General features: G+C 39.5%; 1 protein-coding gene across 10 annotated transcripts in view; it reads right to left on the bottom strand.

The window, feature by feature from the left end:
* Window positions 1-292: 292 nt before the first annotated feature.
* LOC136426006 (CUGBP Elav-like family member 4) overlaps window positions 293-19772 on the bottom strand; it is a 322997-nt gene continuing 303517 nt past the window's right edge. For 2 of the 10 annotated variants that reach the window (XM_066414928.1, XM_066414934.1), the window contains exons 8-14: window positions 12371-12545; window positions 11838-11975; window positions 11275-11388; window positions 10451-10576; window positions 8916-9083; window positions 7060-7219; window positions 293-4123 (exon numbers count right to left, since the gene is read on the bottom strand). In XM_066414928.1, coding sequence (XP_066271025.1) covers window positions 7092-7219; window positions 8916-9083; window positions 10451-10576; window positions 11275-11388; window positions 11838-11975; window positions 12371-12545 — 849 coding nt within the window. In that variant the 3' untranslated portion in view covers window positions 293-4123; window positions 7060-7091. The remainder of the gene's footprint in view (window positions 4124-7059; window positions 7220-8915; window positions 9084-10450; window positions 10577-11274; window positions 11389-11837; window positions 11976-12370; window positions 12546-19772) is intronic. The other 8 variants (XM_066414929.1, XM_066414933.1, XM_066414935.1 and 5 more) reach the window with 8 other exon arrangements.

Raw genomic sequence — 19772 nt, 5'->3', positions numbered from 1 at the left:
TTGCTTGTTATCTTGTATAACCTTACAACCTGGATGTCTAATCCTCATTGACTTAATTTATAAAATAACAAGGGTGACACCTGCATATGGAAGCACTTAAGGAACATGATAGCACGTGGAATTTCAACTGCTAAGAACAAGCACTACCATGACAACATCAAACACCTGAAATCTGCGGATCATCCATTCATTCATTCATTGATCCGAGATCATTCATTCATTCATTGATTCGAGATCATTCATTCATTCATTCAACTACTACGAGGCGACAGCAAAAACGACAAACACACACTGATAGTAAATATTCGTTGTTTTATTATCTCCCTATGATAGATACATCATCTGTACAGGCCAGACTGGGAGCACACCAAAATTACCAGGAGACACTATCCGAACGAAAACCACACGTCAGTTTTAAACCTGCGGAAAACCACAACATGAAATAGACTCCGAACTCAAGAACATGTAATCCATTTTCTCGAGCAATCCCCAAAATCTTTTACATGATCCTTTCCCAACAATTTAATGCAACAAGTAAATCACATAGACGTTGGTCAGGGATTGATAAAGAAAGTACACATTTCCAATTACTTTGGTCCAATTGTAACGGTTAGACAGATTTCTATGTGACGATGTTGATGGTTTGTCAATCAAAGAGATTATGAATCAGTAGAGTTTTAGCCTAGCCCTGGAGGTCATTTCTTTGTAACAGCAGAATATCAGTGAATGAAAGACAATACAATTTGCCAGTATCTGGTCACACATATTACCCTTACTTCTTGCTGGTTGACAAAATGTGTTGCTTGTTGCTGTTATGTAGACGTTGTCACATTTCGGTTAAAAGATGGTATAGGTTCTCAACTATTGTACACGTACATGTAGTTGTGATAAGTATAATGGCACACACACAACTCTTACAAGTGTCTTTTTCTACAATAACTGTTTCGTCTCTAAACATGTCACATTTTTGGTCACACATTTCTCAGACCCAACCGGAATAAAGAAGGCTCCGCCCCTGTAGCTTCGCCAAAAACCAGCATAATCCGTGAATGATGTAATGTGATATCATCTCTTGGTCTTACAACAACAAGTTTCAGATATAAATTGGTAGCCAGAATGAAAATGTATAACGTTAACGTGCGACCCGGTAAGTTTGGTTGCCCCTCAGTGTCAAGATTTTGTCTTCATTGTACATTCTTCTTAGTAAATTCTAGGCAAAAGGCTGCCGGTGCAGGGTACTATATACATCTCACCTTATCAATACCTTAGGTGAATTCTCAAGCATTTTTTTAGACTAGGTCCTTTCACCAGCATTGTTTAAGTACATGTTACCCTAAGGAATATATGGAACCTATAGGCCATTTATAAGATAACATTACAGGCTTAGTGGATACTGCTCCAAGAGCATGACTTTTTCCCCGTTTTCCTCCCTGCATGACACATGGTACCGTCCAAAATCTGACGACAACCAGAGGAAACTGGACTGTACTAAGTTCACAGAGGGGTGCGGGTTTCGATCATATATATATATCGTAGCAATGTTGTTAAAAACCTGAAGTTGCTGTGCTTATTGATGAGGTCCACATGTTAATGCCTTCCAATCATACAACAGTTCCTCCATTGTCAGCTGTGCAAGTTGGCTAGCAGTGCAACAACCATTTCTCTCCAAACCATCCGAACATTAAAAGTATTTTCTTACAGGAAAATCGTTTAAAAGTATTTTCTTAGATGAAAAAGATGACGACTTAAAAGGGATAGCCATAGCATACTTGTACGAACTAACCAAATTGCACAGCTAAGTATGTTCCACATTCCAGCCTTTAGTTAAATATTACACTGCCAATGGTCCTTAAGCATGAAGATTACAGTTGCAATGGTAGAGTCTACACTTTCGTTTATATCCTTAGTACTCTCCTACCTTCACTAGATATATTAGTTCCCTTCTTGGTAGATTAACCACCCCCTTTAACGTTAATGGCATGTTCCTTTACAATTGTCGACAGTTCCATAACTTCTCATGGGCGTTGGGTGATCAAAACAGGAAAAAGCGGGCTACGCCCCAAAGGAGTAGCCAAAAAATGCCCTCATTAACAGATAGATAATGAGAGGCCAGCCATGCATGCTTTGGTGTGTATGATTTTTATGTTGAGAAGTGATTTACCCTATAGGCATTCTAGAGAAAAGGCAGCAAGTGATCTTTCCTTAACTTAGAAGATAAATTAATGAATAACTTATTAATAAGTATCTCTACCTTAAGATCAGCCAATAATAATGGCATCAATAAATAGTAATAAATAGAAATTGATCAATAAATTATCACGTCACAAATCAATCACAATAAATAGAATCATCTCTAGTCACTGTTTGGCACAACACAAAATCTACATCTTTAGCATTAATGTCTCTATCATGTTATAATACAGAACATCCCCTTAAACTGAATGGTATGTTCTGAAACTGTACGCATTCATACTCTAAATACGACAGGTACGGAACATACCATGGCGGAGAAAGGGGTCTCAGTACTGTAGTTTTCACATCACTTAGTGAAGTAATATTGTCTCAGATTGTCAAATAAATATTTCTGTCCTCCTCTGATAAACCTTTACACCTCTGATATGTAATTTTGGTGTCCATGACCGGTGAAGAAAAGTCTAGAATCTCAAGAGTAAATAAGATACTTAAAATCAACCCTGTTTAAGATATTTGTGACGATACGACAATCATAATGTAAAACAAACTTCACCATAAACCAACCCACAGTTGACACAATTTTTCCTCTGGGTTCAGCATGAGAAGACCCAGGTATGCGTGGCACTGTATTCAAATACATAGTTGCAATCATCTTAATCAATCATTCTTGTTGTTCCTTCAGACTGCTTAGCAATTATTACACCAAACACTAAAACTTTCAAGTAGTTTTCCAAACCTCCTTTTAAGTTAAAATGAGAAATTACATGTACTCAACCGACAATAAATATGCTAAGGTAATAGAACCTACAGCTTTTTTTGAAATGGTGGTAAACATCAGGTAAAACTTTAAAAATGGATAAATGTTCTAAAATCTGTTGTATACAGTGTCACACACTAGTTTGTTGATTGGTGGATGCTGAAAAATTGCGCAACAGAAGCCGTCTCTCGTCAGTTAAATATCATACATATGTGCACTGAGCCCCGAGCAAGAATTTTTTTTCACTTTTTTTTTTACACCTGTCGCTTTTGGTCTAGTAGCCAGATGCGCTATTGGTAAACAGGTGCACCCCTCTTGGTATATTACATTGGAATGTTCCTACTTATCTGGGGTACTCCGATTGTTTTGTTGTGTTCTACAAAGTACCTTAAGTATACTCTCAGCAGATGAAGCGCATTTTCTAGTATGCTTTTAAGCATTCGCATCCCAAGCTGATGCCCTCTTTATTGTAAGGTTAATAGGAAATGCATTTATTTCATTTACTTCTACATTTTCAGATGATTTTTATCATCTAAGATTCGGGGCTTGTTTGAATTCCTACTCATCTCTACTCGTCCTACTGGTTTCGCCATTCCTACAAAGTGACCGCGATTTCCCTGATTTCTGGAAATCTTCGCTACTCTAGGCTATAAAATGGTTCTTGATCTGAGAAATCTATAAGAAAGTTGTTTCCTCTAAGTTTGGTTATACCTAGGTTCCTATATTGTTGTATCTCTACTGCCCTAACGAGAACTCGTAATTATTCTTATTCTACATTTAAAAATGATGGCATGGTACTGTACAGACGCAATGTTCCAGGAGGCCTGCCGCAACTTTACGAATCCCGCCACGGAATTCGCAAACCTCGGCATTTTTTCCTAAAGGTCAAAGGTCATATTCCCAGCAGGCCTTGCACCAATTGTGCATCTGCGTTCGATTTTTGATTTTTGTTTTTTCGTTTAACTTCAGTGAACATTATTGGTCCCTCACTACACGGGTAAGAATTGTTTACATTTCTCCTATAGTTGACCTAGCAACAATCGCTGTAGATACATGTCGCACTGTAGTCTAAAGTCTGGCATCGCGGTCTCCATGACAACGGTTGCCAAGGGATCCCACCTCCTTTTCATCAGTCAGCTTTCAATATTGCACCAAAGCCACTTCATTGAGAACCTGGGGGAAAACAAGAAACATAAAATTTAGTCAAAGTTTTACCAACTTTTTACCTGCAAAAAGTAATGGGTTCAAGTCTCAAGTGCTAAAATGTTTCCGTTATGTATGACATTTTCTCCAGATAGTCATCATATTCTAGGAGAAATGTATTGAGAATATGAGTTGAATTCTGAATATGCTTTGAAACTTTTCAGTTCTGACTATCAATATACACATAACACGTACAGGGTTACATACCAGAAAGGATAAGGGTGGGTGTATGATGTTGTTTTCTTGCTTATTGATGCCAATAATGGTTCATGGAATTTCTTTCCTTTATGTTATATCAATGAGTTCTTTAAAAATTTCACACACCACCCTCATTCACCTTTCTGGTACATGTAAGTCATGACGTCCCTGGAATTCAACTTATCTACTACAAGTATACACAGTTATTCAACAAGATGATGGGACACAAAAGCCTCTTTTGAACCTTCCACAGTTTTACGTTTACAATCATGAAATCGCCCAAGCTGGGTTTAGTATCTACATATAGTTGCTGCATTTTTATTTTGTCACTTCTGTAAATCAGCTGACTGTGTAAGGTTCAAAACACAACAAAGATTTTGTGTCACTGACTGCTTAGTACATTGCAAAGTCTTACTCACTATACATGTATAAACAGACACTATTTCATTCATAGCTGGTATATGCCATCATGGTTAGCTTCATGTCAACTCAGTTGTTTGCACCCTTGGAGTGGACAAAAAGCTAACCAATTACTGATCCATTTAGCTGCCACAACAATGTCCTGATCTAACAAAATGGTACATGAATATAATACACAAAAGCAAAGAGCCAAATGACAATATATGCTACTGGGTTTTAACAAATCATGTCAAACATAGATTGGCAACACTGATGCTTTTTAACACAATACCAAGCCGACGTTAGTACGTATATACATACTTACTTCAACAAAACTATGTACAACATGTCTTTAAGTAACAGGAGTTATGGGATGGGAGTTTAAGATCAAAATGATATTTCCTTCCTTTACATAGCGGAGCTTCAAAACAGATTTTCGACACTAAGCGATGCGCAAACACTCTACGATTCAGCTAAAACAAACAACATTTAGTGGTTCTTAAAATTGGCTGTCACACTGGGCTCATGAATTGGTTTGGAGTAAGTTTGGAGTGCAATTTGTTTTTGGAGTTTGGTACAGTGAGCACGGCACCTAGCAATGGTCACCAGAAACACAGGTCAAAAAGGTCACAGGTCATAGGTCACAATATCTAGACAGGCCACAGACTGGCTACCCATATAAAGTCACACCACGGCAAATACGCCACCGAATTTCCAACAACACCGCCATGAATTTGTCACTTACTGCAGGGTATCTGCCAGTCTTAGGTCTAGGGGCGGAGCCTGAGTGGACTCAGCGCGGGCTTTGTTTGCCCTGCTTGCTTTAGTTGCCATGGAAATATGATGACGGACGGGGTATGCAGGAGAGAATCATGGGAAGGGTGCAGGATCAGTTCAGAGTTCAGAGTGCAAAGGTAAAGCAGATCACAGGTAATGAGACATTCAAATGGGAACTTTTTAAAAAGAATAACAGACTTCTCAAGCAATGGGGTGGTAAAGAAAGATAACACAGATTCGTAAGAAGTGAAAGAGATAGGACTCCGACTACGGACTATCGGAAAAGAATAGAAAGATCAGGAGAAGTAAAGATGATTTTTCTAAATTGTGGCACATAGAAATTTAGGTTGTCCTCATAATGGCTAAGTGCAGTTACTGAGTTGGAGCTAATTTTAAGCTGTGTATTACTGAATCTGCCAAATATCTGCTCTTAGGCTATTCCCAAGGAAGAAAGCAAGCCATTGAGTATCCAATTTCGCATCTTACAGTATATAAAGTGGAATATATCAGGTTTTCAATGGCTTTTCAAATTCCACACCATTCCTGAAAAAAAAACTTCAAATGTAAAAGAAGGGCAGTATCTAAACGAAAAGAAAAATTAATCTAAAACAGATATTTTAAAGTTAACATATCTTTGTACCAAGGACCAGCTAATATTTCAACATTATAAATCAAGAAATTATTTTGTGAGCTGCTTTCTTTCACGAAATGTTGTCACAGACTCGAGTTAGGCCAAAAGTTGGGTAAGTCCAATTTTTGTGTTGGAAATTACAGTTTAACTTTGCTTCACAATGATTTCTACCAACACAGATGAACTTTCAAGCCGACAAAATGTCAGCGTACCAAAGATGAACTCTATTGTGACAAGTACTTGAAGTGTTAGATGGTCCCTTACATAATGCCATTCAAGAATAACTCACTTATCTAACTTCCCATATATAGTACACTTCAATTACTAGGAAGTCACGTACCGCACGAAAACAGCTGAGACCCATTGGGAATTTCTAACCTTGAAATGGGAATTGATGTGCGTTTTGCCTACCGATGCACCTACGTGTGTTTATGCTATATACTAATTTTGAAAAAATGCAATGGTGGACAGAGAGAAATAAGAAAAAAAAGTTATTTGAAAGCCTTTCTTGTACAATTCTTAATATTTTGTGACTTGAGCAAATTATGGCAATCACTTGTATTTTTTATTCAGATCATACAGAAGTACAGATACACATATTCGAGCATGATGACCGTGTCAGTTCCTACACCTGAGTGAGGAGGGTTGACACGGTAGCCTTGAGCAAATGTCAACAGCAAATTTTGGCTGCATCGTATACTCCAAAGACCTTACAACCAAAATCGAAACAAACCTTTTTGGGTATTTCCCTGGACTGAGATAATCTTTTAGTACAACAATCAAAAGTCCATAACACCGTGAGTTTCAGCTGTTTCATGTTTGATGAGTATGCTAGTTAGTCACTCTGTAGAATTCATGACTACAATTATGAAACAAAACGACGAAAAGACCACATTCTTACCTGATTTCAGTAGTTTAGCACAAGTTAGGAGGTCAATATGGACGATTGGCGTCTTTTGGTCGCTTCAGTTGAACCTTGAGGCGCTTCATCCCGATCTGAAACCCGTTCATGGCCTGGATGGCAGCTTGGGCAGATGCAGGATTGTCAAAACTCACAAACCCTGAAGCGAGACGCAAAACAGACATGTTAAAAACATATTAAACTCGAAATGTTGCATTATCCACCCATATACCTGTGCATAGGTTAATTCTTTTGAATCCACTTGTTTGTTTGCATGTATGGTTGTAGAAGACCTTACAAAAGTGGCTGTACTTTTGCTGTGTCAATAAAGATTGTAAAGACATCAATGAAGAGCACTCAATGGTAGCCTGTAGCTCATTCTTACCAGCTTTTGTTAGCTCGGGATAGTGACTGTTGGAAAGCAGACTAAAGCAAATAAGACTTTACCCCAGACTCACTCAATGTATGTTTAAGGTTATCAAATTAATAGTGAAGTTGAATTGACTGTATAACATTGTGTAGTATAAATGTGACATCATTGTGTCACATGACTGCATAGTAAAACTGATTGCATCTAGCTTGTTCGTATCTATTTATTGGTACCACCATAAGATAAGGGGGCCTTGGAGTGGGTTGTTTTTGTGTTTTCTTTGAATTCTAGAAAATAAAAAATAACAATGCAAGTGTTCAAAATGTGTAGGTAAATGAAAGAACATGAAAATTTGGTTAACCATGAATAATTTCAGTTTTCCCCACTAAAATCCTACAATGAGCCCCTTTAACAGGTTCTTGAATTGGTATGCAGTCTTCCCAAAGCAAAACAGAGTGCATATAGATAGTTCTAATCTACAAACAAAAAAATCAACCATTTCAGTTCACAAATTCAGACTTTTCCACCAAACGACCGTCTAAATCAATGATCTACTCACTTCACGGCAAATACCCATAACCTAAGGAAATCTGACGATATCGACCAAAATTAAAGCATTACAGAGCTTCAGCTGATCATTAGTTCCATTTGTCAAAGTTCAAATCCAAACTGTTCTGTTTTTCTGTTTCCATATTGACTCCCAAACTGCCTCTCGTTGGTGGTTCATCTTTCTAAAGCATTTCCCCCTAATTAAGGTAGAGGTCCATGTCCTACACAAGCACAGCGGAAAGGTGCCGCTACGGACCTGAACAGCAAGAGTTTGTGTTACACAGACTCATACAGTAATATACTGTAAAAGCATTTAAGTTCGCGTGGTTTTTACATGTATTTCGCGTTAAGGCGAAAATGGAGTGTACGCAGTAGTTTTAAGCTCGCAGCAATGCTATAGTTACATACTGCTACTGTGTTGGACAGAAATGTTTGCGGTGGCTTTAAGTTCGCAGTGAAATGCTGGCCGCAAAAAGCGTGAACACAAAACCACCGCGAACATTTCTGCATTTACAATAAACTGTACACAAAAAGTTCAGACACTTGATTTCTTCTGATCAAATCTCCGTAAATACAATTCTTAATTGAACTGTATCATATATCATTGGAAAGCTTATTTACTGTTATTGTCAATGTAAGCTTTCTAATGATACATAATACTGTAGAGTAGAGTAGGAGAGTAGAAACCTTTATTTTCTTTGGACGGCCCTGTCGGCCTGTACAAGTATAAACATGGCCGATCTTCCCAGAGGTCCCAGTGGCGGGGGGTGTCGCAGGAATGTGCAATTTGTTCAGTAATAGTGGAGATTTGATTGATCAAATCCAAGTTTCCGAACTTCTTGCGTTCAGGGTGTATATACATGGAATGACACGTGTGTGACAGCGATACAGAACACCCATGCATGGGCAATATGAAACAACATCACTGTTTAATTACCAAAGCATTTACTCTGGTTGGTGGCACGGTCCACGAACACCTTGGCGCTGATCACGTTGCCGAAAGGCATGAACATCTGCATCAGCTCGGCGTCGCCAAACTCCTGAGGCAGGTGGTAGATAAAGAGGTTGCACCCCTCCGGCCCTGGAAGAACAGAGTTCACAGAAACTGTGATAACAAATTCCTCTGAATCAGTTCTTTGTCCATTCATGTCCTATTTCTATACTATTTGTCCTATTTACTGCATAATCTCAGAATTGCCGAACTCCCGAGTTTAAAGAGGTTGCACCCCTCTAGACCTGGAAGATTTAGAGTTCATGAAAACTGAGATGATAAATTTTCCCATTTATGCCACACCAATACAATACCTTAGTTCTCAAAAATTCAAATACAGAAATTTTACCAAGGGAATGTCATAAAAGAACATTTTAAACCCATACTGAATTGGCTCTCTCTAGTTCCTAGTATAAAAAGTCTGTTCTGCAGCGGTGACAGAAAATTCAAACTCAACACCTGCAGTTTTTATTTAAACTGGCTCTTTTCAATCTACATTCGTTCACTAGTTAGCAATGTCCATCATCTGTTTATACAGTATAACATGACTGTAAGGCTTAGCTATACTCTGAAGTGTAATCAGATATGTATGTAAACTGTGCTGTACAGTTCAAGAAAGCAATGTGAGATACATATCAGATGACTTGTTGTCACACCATTGCTAAAAGAAGTCTCCAAAATAAGTATCAGAGCAACATGGTTAACATTATACATTAAGTTTAAATGGATTGTAAAATACAGTGTCATAACCTAACTGTTCTATTTATTATGGGTATAAATTCATCAATATAGAAAGAAACTGCAGTACAGTGTACAGAAGACACTGCAGCTGTACTGAGAGTGTCACCAAATGGATCAAAGGGAAAAAGTTGAAACCTTGAAACTAGTACGACCGAGTGAAAAAGACCATTTTATCGAAATCTATTCACCTGTCTAGTAAACTTTTCTTTAAAAATGTGAATGGGTTGAATAGAAACTTTTAGATTATGACTTTTTGCCAAATGACAACAATTTGTATTTCTGACACGAATAATTCTAGCCTAGAAGTGTAGGAAAACTGAAAACGCAAAGAAACAATAAGGAACATGATAAAGCTTTAAAAAGATCCTATATTTTCTACATGTTTTTTCTTTTTTTGCATCGAATTCGGATACAAACTTTTTAGTTTCAGAATTGGACTTCAAAGTATTACACATCCTAATTTTTTTCAAAATGCCTGGAATTTACATCCAACAAAGACTGTTGATACAATAAAATAGAACTATAATAAAAAGGTACTATAATGATATTTCATTACAGATTTTTCCTAAAAAAAGAACAGCCATTTTAACTTCTTCTGCTGCCTGACTTAGTAAATAATACAAATCTGGTGCAAAACAGAAACCTTGGCAGGTTGAAGGTTAAAAAAAAAGATCTTAACCCTTTGGACTCATCGATTTTCTTTTGATCCATTTGGTGGAAGAGTATTATGGACTATTTACCAGTTGGAGTTGAGTGACCATCATGAAGGATCATGGGATATGCCTCACCTTCCTTCTGCTGCTGAGGCATGATGGGAGGATGCTGTGCGAAGGCCTGGGAGAGTTGGCCATTGGTCCATGGGTATGCTGGGATAGCAAGCGACACATTCCACAGCAAGGTCAGTACATTTCAAGTCACTGTCGCCACACCAAAGCACGAAAACAACTCGAAATCAAAAGCTTGGTGTTTTCTAAAACAATTGTTAGCTAGTATCAATTTTTTGTGAAAACAAATATTTATTACTTGCAGCACCGATACTAATCATCACGAAAATTTCATAGACTTAACACCACATCTAAAGTGACGTTGCCAAAAATAAAATCAAGAAAATTCTGCAAAAGGAAGTCTCTCCTCAGTAACATAAGTTAGGTTGACAAACATTTCAGCACCATGGAAAGGAGCTCTTTCTGCTCACCCAACATAAACACTACAAGATTGGGTCGCAGTCCTTAGGACGGGACATTAAGCCTTGGTCCACTGTTCATTGTGCTTGTCGAAAAGAGCTAGGGGAATTTCCCCTGCACAATGAACCTGTTTATACTGAATATAGCATCTGCTTCTCTGTCACGACCAGTGGAAGATTAGCCATTCAGTGAGTTAAACTGGTTCAAAATCACTTTCTACATTTCCCTTTTCTTCCAGTACAGTCCTCTGTATAGCTACTAGCTATGGGACTGATAACTAACACTCCTACAGTAAGGGAATGTTACTGAGGATCGAGACACCATCCTTTTCCAGACATAGCAGATTACAACTAGAGGGACAAGAACACAAGACCACACACCCAGACTGTGCCACTGAAAACTTTCCTCTTCTGTACCTGGGTACTGCTGTATGCCTGGATACTGGTGGGCGGGGTCACCCGTGGGGGTCCCAGGGGCTGAAAGGAAACAAAGCACTAGGTACGATGAGAGACTGCTGGAAGATAGAAGGGTTTTAACCTTATTTGCATACACGTGATCTATTTTGCATATTTGTCATGCTTTGCATACTTGACAAGGTATGAATACATATTTCCCCAGTTTCCCAGGGGATGAAAGAAACAAAGCACTAGGTACAATGAGAGACTGCTAGAAGAGGAGGCTTTCTACCTTATTTGTATATCTGTGATCTGATTTGCATATTTGCAATACTTAACAAGGGCTAACTAAGGTTTTCCCAAGTTTCTCTTGGACTGAAAGAAACAATGCTTTATCCATTTCCATTGATTACACCTGTTTTACTTCGTTTACAATTTGCAATGTAGTCATTTGCAATTTTAGGATCTAATTTGCATATTTGTGACACCTAACCACCTGTTGATGTCTTTGCGTAAAGAATGGGAAAGACAACTACATTGGGACCTACCTGGATAAGGAGGCATGCCATTGGTGTAGGTGGATGGGTCCGCAGCCTGGCCATTGGCCTGTGCCATGTTAAAACTGCTGACTCCAACGGGGGAAGGCATGCCGTTGGGAACCACTCCGTTCATGGTGGCAGGGTTACCTGTGGGGGGGCAAACCTATTGTTAAAACATCCCTTGCACTGCAAGTTGCAGTATCATGAACTATCATAGAGTACACTAAGATGAAAACAACTAAATGAAAATGGAAAACTTAGTAGAGTGTAACTCGTTGCCACCAAGTACAGTAGGGGCAATCTTATCTACAATGTAAGTAATTAGCTTTGAACAATGATGTGGAAAGGTCAGGTGTGACAGATTTAGTGCAAACCAGCTGCCACAGCCAGCCTGTAAACCTTAGGTACTTATTCCCACCTATCATATATAGTAAGTGAAGTAAGGAAAGTCTTGTTAAGTGTCTTTCCTAAAGGCATCGGTGGCCTGACAGGATTTGAACCCAGGACCTCTGGCTTCAGAACTGGTAAGAAAAGCTGCTTACCGGCTGGAGGTGTGACTCCGTTGGTGATGCCGTTCATGTTGGCCATGGCAGACATCTGCTGCATGTGAGCTGCAGTGATCGCTGCCATCGGGTTCATGTACCCCCCCTGGGCTGCAGCGGCGGCCATCAGGGCTGCCTGCTGCTGCATCAGCTGTGTGGGGAGGGAGGACGGCTGCTGGAAGAGCCAAAAAAGGGACATGTCAGTGTACATGTACAGGAGAAATGTGAGGGCTACAGAGATCAAAAGAGCGCCTGATTTGGGGTCAATTCCTTTAATTTCTACTTTGGTTCTTGTCAGCCCTTTTGTCCCTGGCTCTCCTCAGATGTAATTGATGTATGGACTCCTTCTGACCCCTCATAGGTAAGGGTAGTCCCATAGCCTTTTTTAAGCCATAGGGGCAGTGGGTTGTTATCCACAGAGTCTAGGGCACGATATTGGAAGGGGAGCCCTACCCTGTCATTCCACTGCCTTTTACCTCCCGTACCAAAGTCAGGTACCCAGCTTTACACCTGGGTGGAGTGAGGAAAGTTGTGTCTTTCCCATGGGCACAACATCGGCAGCATGTCAGGGGATTCAAACCCAGGACCACTGGGTCTCGGGCCAAACACACTGGCCGAACTACATTGTATTATGCCAACTCAACCTCTTAAAGAATTGTCTATTCTACACATGGTGGACACCAGGGGCACACTTCAACACACAACAAGCAAACTACACTTGTAGGAAACTCTGATTTCTTTGTTTGCTTAGTATATCTGTAGTTAGAACAGGTTCCATGCCTCTTAACCAAAGTATAGAAGGTCCGGAGAAGTTTGCATTTGTGTCAGCATAGTGCGAGAAAATACAATCCAAATAAACATAACTTTGACATCCCCTTTTTAACTGTAATTTTAACTCTCAAGAATACTACAAGAATGTACATGGACATGCACTCAAACACTGACTACAATAATGTATACTAGTAACAGCCCGAACTATTCCCAGAAAGTTTTGATATGTCCAAACTTTGACAAATATATCTGTTCTAACACTATCGACAAAGGGAGTTATGCAAGCTTTATGTGGTCATTCATTATCTAATCTACAGCATATGCGTACAAAACTAAGTCCTCCTGCAGGCATATGGACACCATAAAACTTTCCTGTAAACCACCGCTTAAATAAAGTAAGCCCCCAGCACTTTGGCTAACATCTTGACCTAATTTGACCTGTACGAAGACCCCTCAGATTTCGTTCTGCCGTCCTGACACAGTGATAAATGGACTCCACTTCGCCCGGAGCCATTCGAAAAGAAGACTGCTGTCCATTTCCAACTTTTACAGCCGATGTTCCTGATGATGAATGTTTTTATTGCGCCATACATCTAAGCTATCCCCCTCGCCCATCCTTCTTCGATGGCACTTTCGGATAAAGGTGCATCGGCAGTTGTCAGACGTTCGCAGCCTTGCCATTGTACTGATTCGCCCGATCGATACGTCCCCGGCCGTATCTTTGAAGAAGCTGGGGAGAAGTTGAAGTTTTATTGTGCAATATCTCGCAAATGTCCATGCATACGTAGATCCCCTAGGCCGACTTCAAACAGCCTCGGCCATTACAGAGAGGAATATGGACTTAACCACTACCATCTCGGAGCCTGTCTATAACACTGTGATGTTGACAAATGCGAAGCCTTACGGGGAGATTTGGGCTTATTGAGTTTTGTGTCTACGCTGGGTATAAATATGTGATCAGAAAGGACTGAGGATATTTCAGCAATGAACTTGTCAACTGCAACATGTCGAGCCATTCTTCACCGTGGTAACAACCTTTACAGGATCATTGACCTCCTCATGTAGATACAGATCTGACAACGCTAATCCCTCAGCTCCATATGGGAAAAACAGATATCCCAACTTTCCAAAAGCACACCAAACTTTAAACACCCATAGGTTTACTTGTGGTCATTTCTTCTTCCACATAAAACCATATAAAGGCCAAGGCCGCTTCTTCAATGCTGCAGTAAATAATACGGAGTGTCTGAAAGAATTTTATGTTCTTGTGCAGTCGATTGAGAGTGTTTCTTTTCTGCGTCTTTGCAAAGGGAAAGGCTATCTTTTGGCGGCGGGTAGAGCATATTGCATTAAGTGACAATGCCAGCACCTTATCATTTCAGCAGGTTATCAATCATTCGGGATGATATCATTTTCAAAGGAGGTGCCGAGAAGTAAATATATCTGTCCTGTGGTCGATATCTCCTCTGTCCGACCTTTCTAAATGGAAGCAGGATAAAAAGTAAGAGAAGGCATTTGTCTCTGTCGCGTACAAAGCTTCGCTGATAGGGTGACTGTAGTGCGCTTTCCGTGGGCATGCCGCGGAAGTGGGACAAGACAATTTCTTTCGGGGTCGATAAAGTAGCGGTGGTCTCTGGCAGATGTAGGGAGTATTTTGAACTAACAGTTGCGGCAAGGTCCTGCCAGCGACGCCGATTTATCAAGCAATTGTACCAAAGAGATAATGCCGATGAGAAGGTGAATGTACACAAGAACACATTTGTTTTCTGGTAGATAATAGTCGGGAAAACCGCACAAGATAATCGTATCGGAACAAACCAGGGTTCATCTTCAACCTCATTCACCAAAGACTAACAGGATAGGGAATTCTTGTGTGTTCTGTCCTTGTTTTGGACCTTACGTTGCGAGCAATCACCTATAGGTACTGATTGAGACAAAGGATGCGCTCCTATAAGATGTGACAGGAGAACGCATTTGTTTTGTCGTTACAACGGTGGAGAAAAGCCCAGCAGATAATCCTATCAGAGCAAGCGGAGGTCACATTTCTTCAATCTCATTTGGTATAGACCAGGACTCTCTCCAGCTTTACATTTTTTTTTGACCACTCATTGTTTAGCAGTCCACGTTATTTATCCTCATTGTTAAATCTGTCTGTATCTGTCTGTATCTATACAGCCGGTACAACCGCTATAAGGCGTAACACACCAGCTTCGCAGGCACGCGGCGCGGCAGCAGCTGGCTATATTACACCGGACGGTCTGTTACACCTATTCTTTGCATATCTGACTGCAACCGTTCTTTAAAGCTACTTAGTGAAGAAGCACCTACAGTACTTGATGACAATGAGTTCCATTCTACTATGGTTCTCGGAAACACATCAATCCTTGGCTGTCATTTTAAGTTAAGCTTATAAAATTACATTTTGATTGATTTCACGTCATGAATTTCAGAAGTTTTGGACGAACGGGGTGAACGTTTTCTGTCCCAACAAGCAAATTTCCGTCCAGGGACGGAAGGACAAGTCCTGGAGACAACCCTGTTGTAGACTCACAGATAATAGACTTGTGTGTTATCACATTTTAGTCACAGCCAGCAACTGACTGTGGCAAAAGCATGTGCAGAATTTGTTACTAAAGACATGTCTTAACTTGACTTGTGACTTATGTTATGACTCTCATGTTATGAGACATCCTGGGAACTTGAAACCATCCAGGGGTCGTGACAGTTAAACTTACATGTACACATGTCACTTAGTTGAAACAAAATTGAGACAGAAGTTATCAAATCACTAATGTATACTAGGGCAATGCAAATGAAAGTTTACAATCTTTGTATTAGCATATTTTTTATTTTCTGGCTCTGGTGAGAGAAACTTCTCTTTTTTGAACAAGAAATTTGAAATTGAACAAGAACATTTTATTGGTTTGGTACGGCTCCCTGTCCATGTCTGTCATCGCACAATTTTCAACATCTGGCAAAACATCAAGAAAATGGCACAGAAGAGATTCTCTGACAATATTCGATGTAACATGATACTCCCTGGTTAGATAGAGGTCGTTTGGGCTAGAGGTCAAAGAAGAGCTCACACCCGTTATGCGGCGGGGGGATTATGGCCAAGCGTTGAGACAGTAATTGGTGAAACTACTGGAACTACTATTAAGAACACTTGATGCATTAGCTCATTTGCTCAATGATAGGACGAGCTTCCAACTGCCTTTTATGGCAACCTTCCATTGATAATGGCAACTGGGACAGATTCATGTGCTGCAGCCATTAATAACAAAGGAAACAAGATGTGCAAAAATGTATCATTGGTGACGTTTCAACTATTGCACTTTTATATATAAACCGAAAAGGGCATTCTGCCAAATTCTCACCAAGAATGTAACTGTACAGGCTGAGTTTTCAATTGATTCCCTTAAAAGTTTATATTTCTGAATTGAATCTTATCATTTTGGGGTTCATTAAACATTTTTCATTAGAATATCTTAATTGATATGCATTTGAGTTATAATTAAACTGTTGAAATGTGAAAATGTGTTTAGCTTACAAGAAAACTTTCATTGATCGAAAGATTATCAAACTCCTATTAACTTCACCAAAAAATTGGGATATCTGAGTTTTTGTCTGTAAGGCACAGATATAGAGATGTATGCAAAACGTCTTTTTCTTTCAATAAAACCTAAACATTTCCTATACACGTCCTAGACTATCCTCAAAGAATGAAAACTTTATAACTAGCACGGACGTGAGCTTCCGTTCTAATTATCAACCAGTGCGGGGTGTAGGCGTGAGAAATCCCTCTGACAGAAGACAGATTGCGTGCTGCCTTGTTACTTTTGAACTGAACGTAACAAACGGTGATAGAGTCTTAGCAAGGACAGAATTCTTCACGCAGACATTTGTCCCCGTCCACTTCAGACTGCTGAAATAAGCCAGGATGACCCTTCTAAGTCTCCGCCAGCTCCTGATAGATTCGTCTTTACACTTTGTTACAAATTAAGAGGCTTTGGCCGGGATCCTTGGGCGGAATCCTCCATCCCTCAGTCTAGGTGAGTTAATGCCCCTGTCCCGCCCGGATTATGGTATGTTCCCCTATCTCAATTAAAACCTGGTTGGACAACTCAGGATGGATACATCAGCCACAGCAGTGAATGGTAATGTCGGAGTTGTAATGAACTCCAGGCAAACTCAAGCTGATTCATGGACGTCGGCATGCAAGATGCTTTTGAGGCAGGAAGGGAAAGGAAAAGAAACATATTGGAGGATAGGAGAACTCTTTCAGGGCACATGGCCACTGACTTTTGACTGATACTTCGTATTTGCGGCTTTGAATATGTCATATGCTTCCATTCTTTAAATGCCTTAATTTTTTCATGTCGCTTTATGTCCAACAAACTATGACAATAAATTGATTATGATTTCAGTTTACAAAGGATAGAATAAAACGCATTGTCACTGTAATTATTGTCTGAGCTATTTCAATCGAATATTTGCAGCTTTGGAGGCAAAATTTTGACAACTTGGATGGGCTTGGATTAATAGTTTTATAATGGATAAAAGTATAGAACATTTTAAAAGATTTCATTCCTGCAAGTCATTTCACAAATCAATGCAAATAAATACAAATCTTAGTGAGAATCTAAGACATCTAGAAGGAGATGAAACCAAGAACTACAAATATCACAAATTTTTGTTTAATGGTTTTGTAAAGGATAAACTCATACATCAATGATTTCTTCTGTAAAATATTCAAGACAAGATTTATTCATACAACAGTTATTTTAGTGAGAATCTAAGATGGACAAAAGGAGATAAAACCAAGAACTACAAGCATACAAACAAATACAAATTGTTAGATTTATAAAGGATAAAATGATAGAAGATTTTTAAAGATTCATTTATACCACAGTTATTTTACCAGGAATCTAAGACGTCCAGAAGGGGATGAAACCAAGAACTACCAGCTGGGTGCCTAATGAAGGCCCAAGATTGATCATCAGTCCGCGCTGGAGACTTATTAGGAGGGTGGGGAGAATTAGGTGTAATTGCACCCATGCGTTGGGCAGATGGGTTTTAGTTACATCGCACGTGTGGATCGCCCAGTCATTAAAGGCGGAACAACATCGCGGGCGGCGCAGCCAGATGGTATCCTGTCTTAACAAATGAAGCCCTTCTCCGGAACAAGTTCACTGAGATGGTCAGGTCTCCCAAGTCATTTATTTAGAAACACTCCGGAGGAGAATAAGAGAGGTGGGAAATAGATATCTAATCATGCTGTTTTTCCAAAATACAAACTTAAGATATTTTGTGGTGGCATATAGATATGTCCTCATGTTATTTTTCCAAAATAAAAAGATATTTTATGGAATTTTTCATTTATCAAAACTCCAAAGGAGGATAAGAGAGGTGCCAAATAGGTATCTCATCATGTTATTTTTCCAAAATAAAAATATGTTTTGTGTGATTTTTCATTCATTTAGAAAAACTCCAGAGGAGAATAAGAGAGGCAGCAAATATATATCTCATCATGTTGTTTTTCCAGAAGAATGTTTTGCCATCATATCACACTCCACAAACCTCTCAAAATATCACTTGAACAATATTTTACACTGATAGGCTAGAACTCTTATTTTTGGCAGTGTCCCAACAAGACTGATCCTCTATTTTGTTCAACTCATACAAGCCACATATTTCTCAAGTCTTTGTATGTAATTGAAAAGTTCTGCAAAAGAACTACTTTGAGCTTGAAATATGTTTTCTGTAATGGCATAGCTCAGTGTAAAAGACTGCGGGATTAAAACCTTGCAGACATGGCCACTAAGGAAGAAAGGAGCTTTACACCTTTTACACTTAAGCACCAGCAAGAAAGTACTTTAGACATGGACATATGATTCAACTACAAACATTTACCAGTGATCCTTAACCTTCTCCCTGCTGCCTAACTCCGTAACAATAGGGAATTGGCTGCCAAATGTCTACATCAGAGTGCTAAAGTTTAAGATTACAATGGCAAAATGAAGACAGCACTATTCATTTATGCCACCATAACAGCAAGTTTAGAGACTGTACATACTGATAGACTAGGATAATCTGAAACCATAGGGGAAGGGCTATCAACCCCTGCCTGTAGAAATATACTATAGAAACAGCAACTTGCCTCTGGGCACTACAAGGTGAAAAACAACAACGTCTGAAACCGAGTGTATCGCACACGACCAGTTGCTTTATTACATTCAACATGTCACAAGCAACTTCACGTCGTAATAAGCAAACGGTGTAAATTGAGTTCCGCTGTCAAGAGTAATTCCCCGCGACTCATTCTGAAAAGGTTAGCCATTATTTCTGATTAAACCTTGAAAGTTAACTCTACCCCAGGGCCATGCGTTTCCCACATTCCATTCCTTCATCTGTTTTCCGCAAGATAACAGGTCCCGGGAAAACCGACGAGTAATTCCGACGTCCAAAACTCAATTGAACAACTTGATATTTCGCCCGATACACCGGGAACTATTATGCAGAAATACACGCCAGAATAATTTACTGCCCCGATAGGATCTTGTCACAAGTGTACGAGCAGCATGTATGCTGATTGGAGCTCTGTTACCCCACAGTGTCTGCCGTATGTTGA

The sequence above is a fragment of the Branchiostoma lanceolatum genome, chromosome 19 (genome assembly GCF_035083965.1).
Source record: "Branchiostoma lanceolatum isolate klBraLanc5 chromosome 19, klBraLanc5.hap2, whole genome shotgun sequence".
NCBI lineage: Eukaryota > Metazoa > Chordata > Leptocardii > Amphioxiformes > Branchiostomatidae > Branchiostoma > Branchiostoma lanceolatum.
The sequence above is the reverse complement of the archived record's forward strand: the minus strand, read 5'-3'. Positions and strand labels throughout refer to the sequence as shown.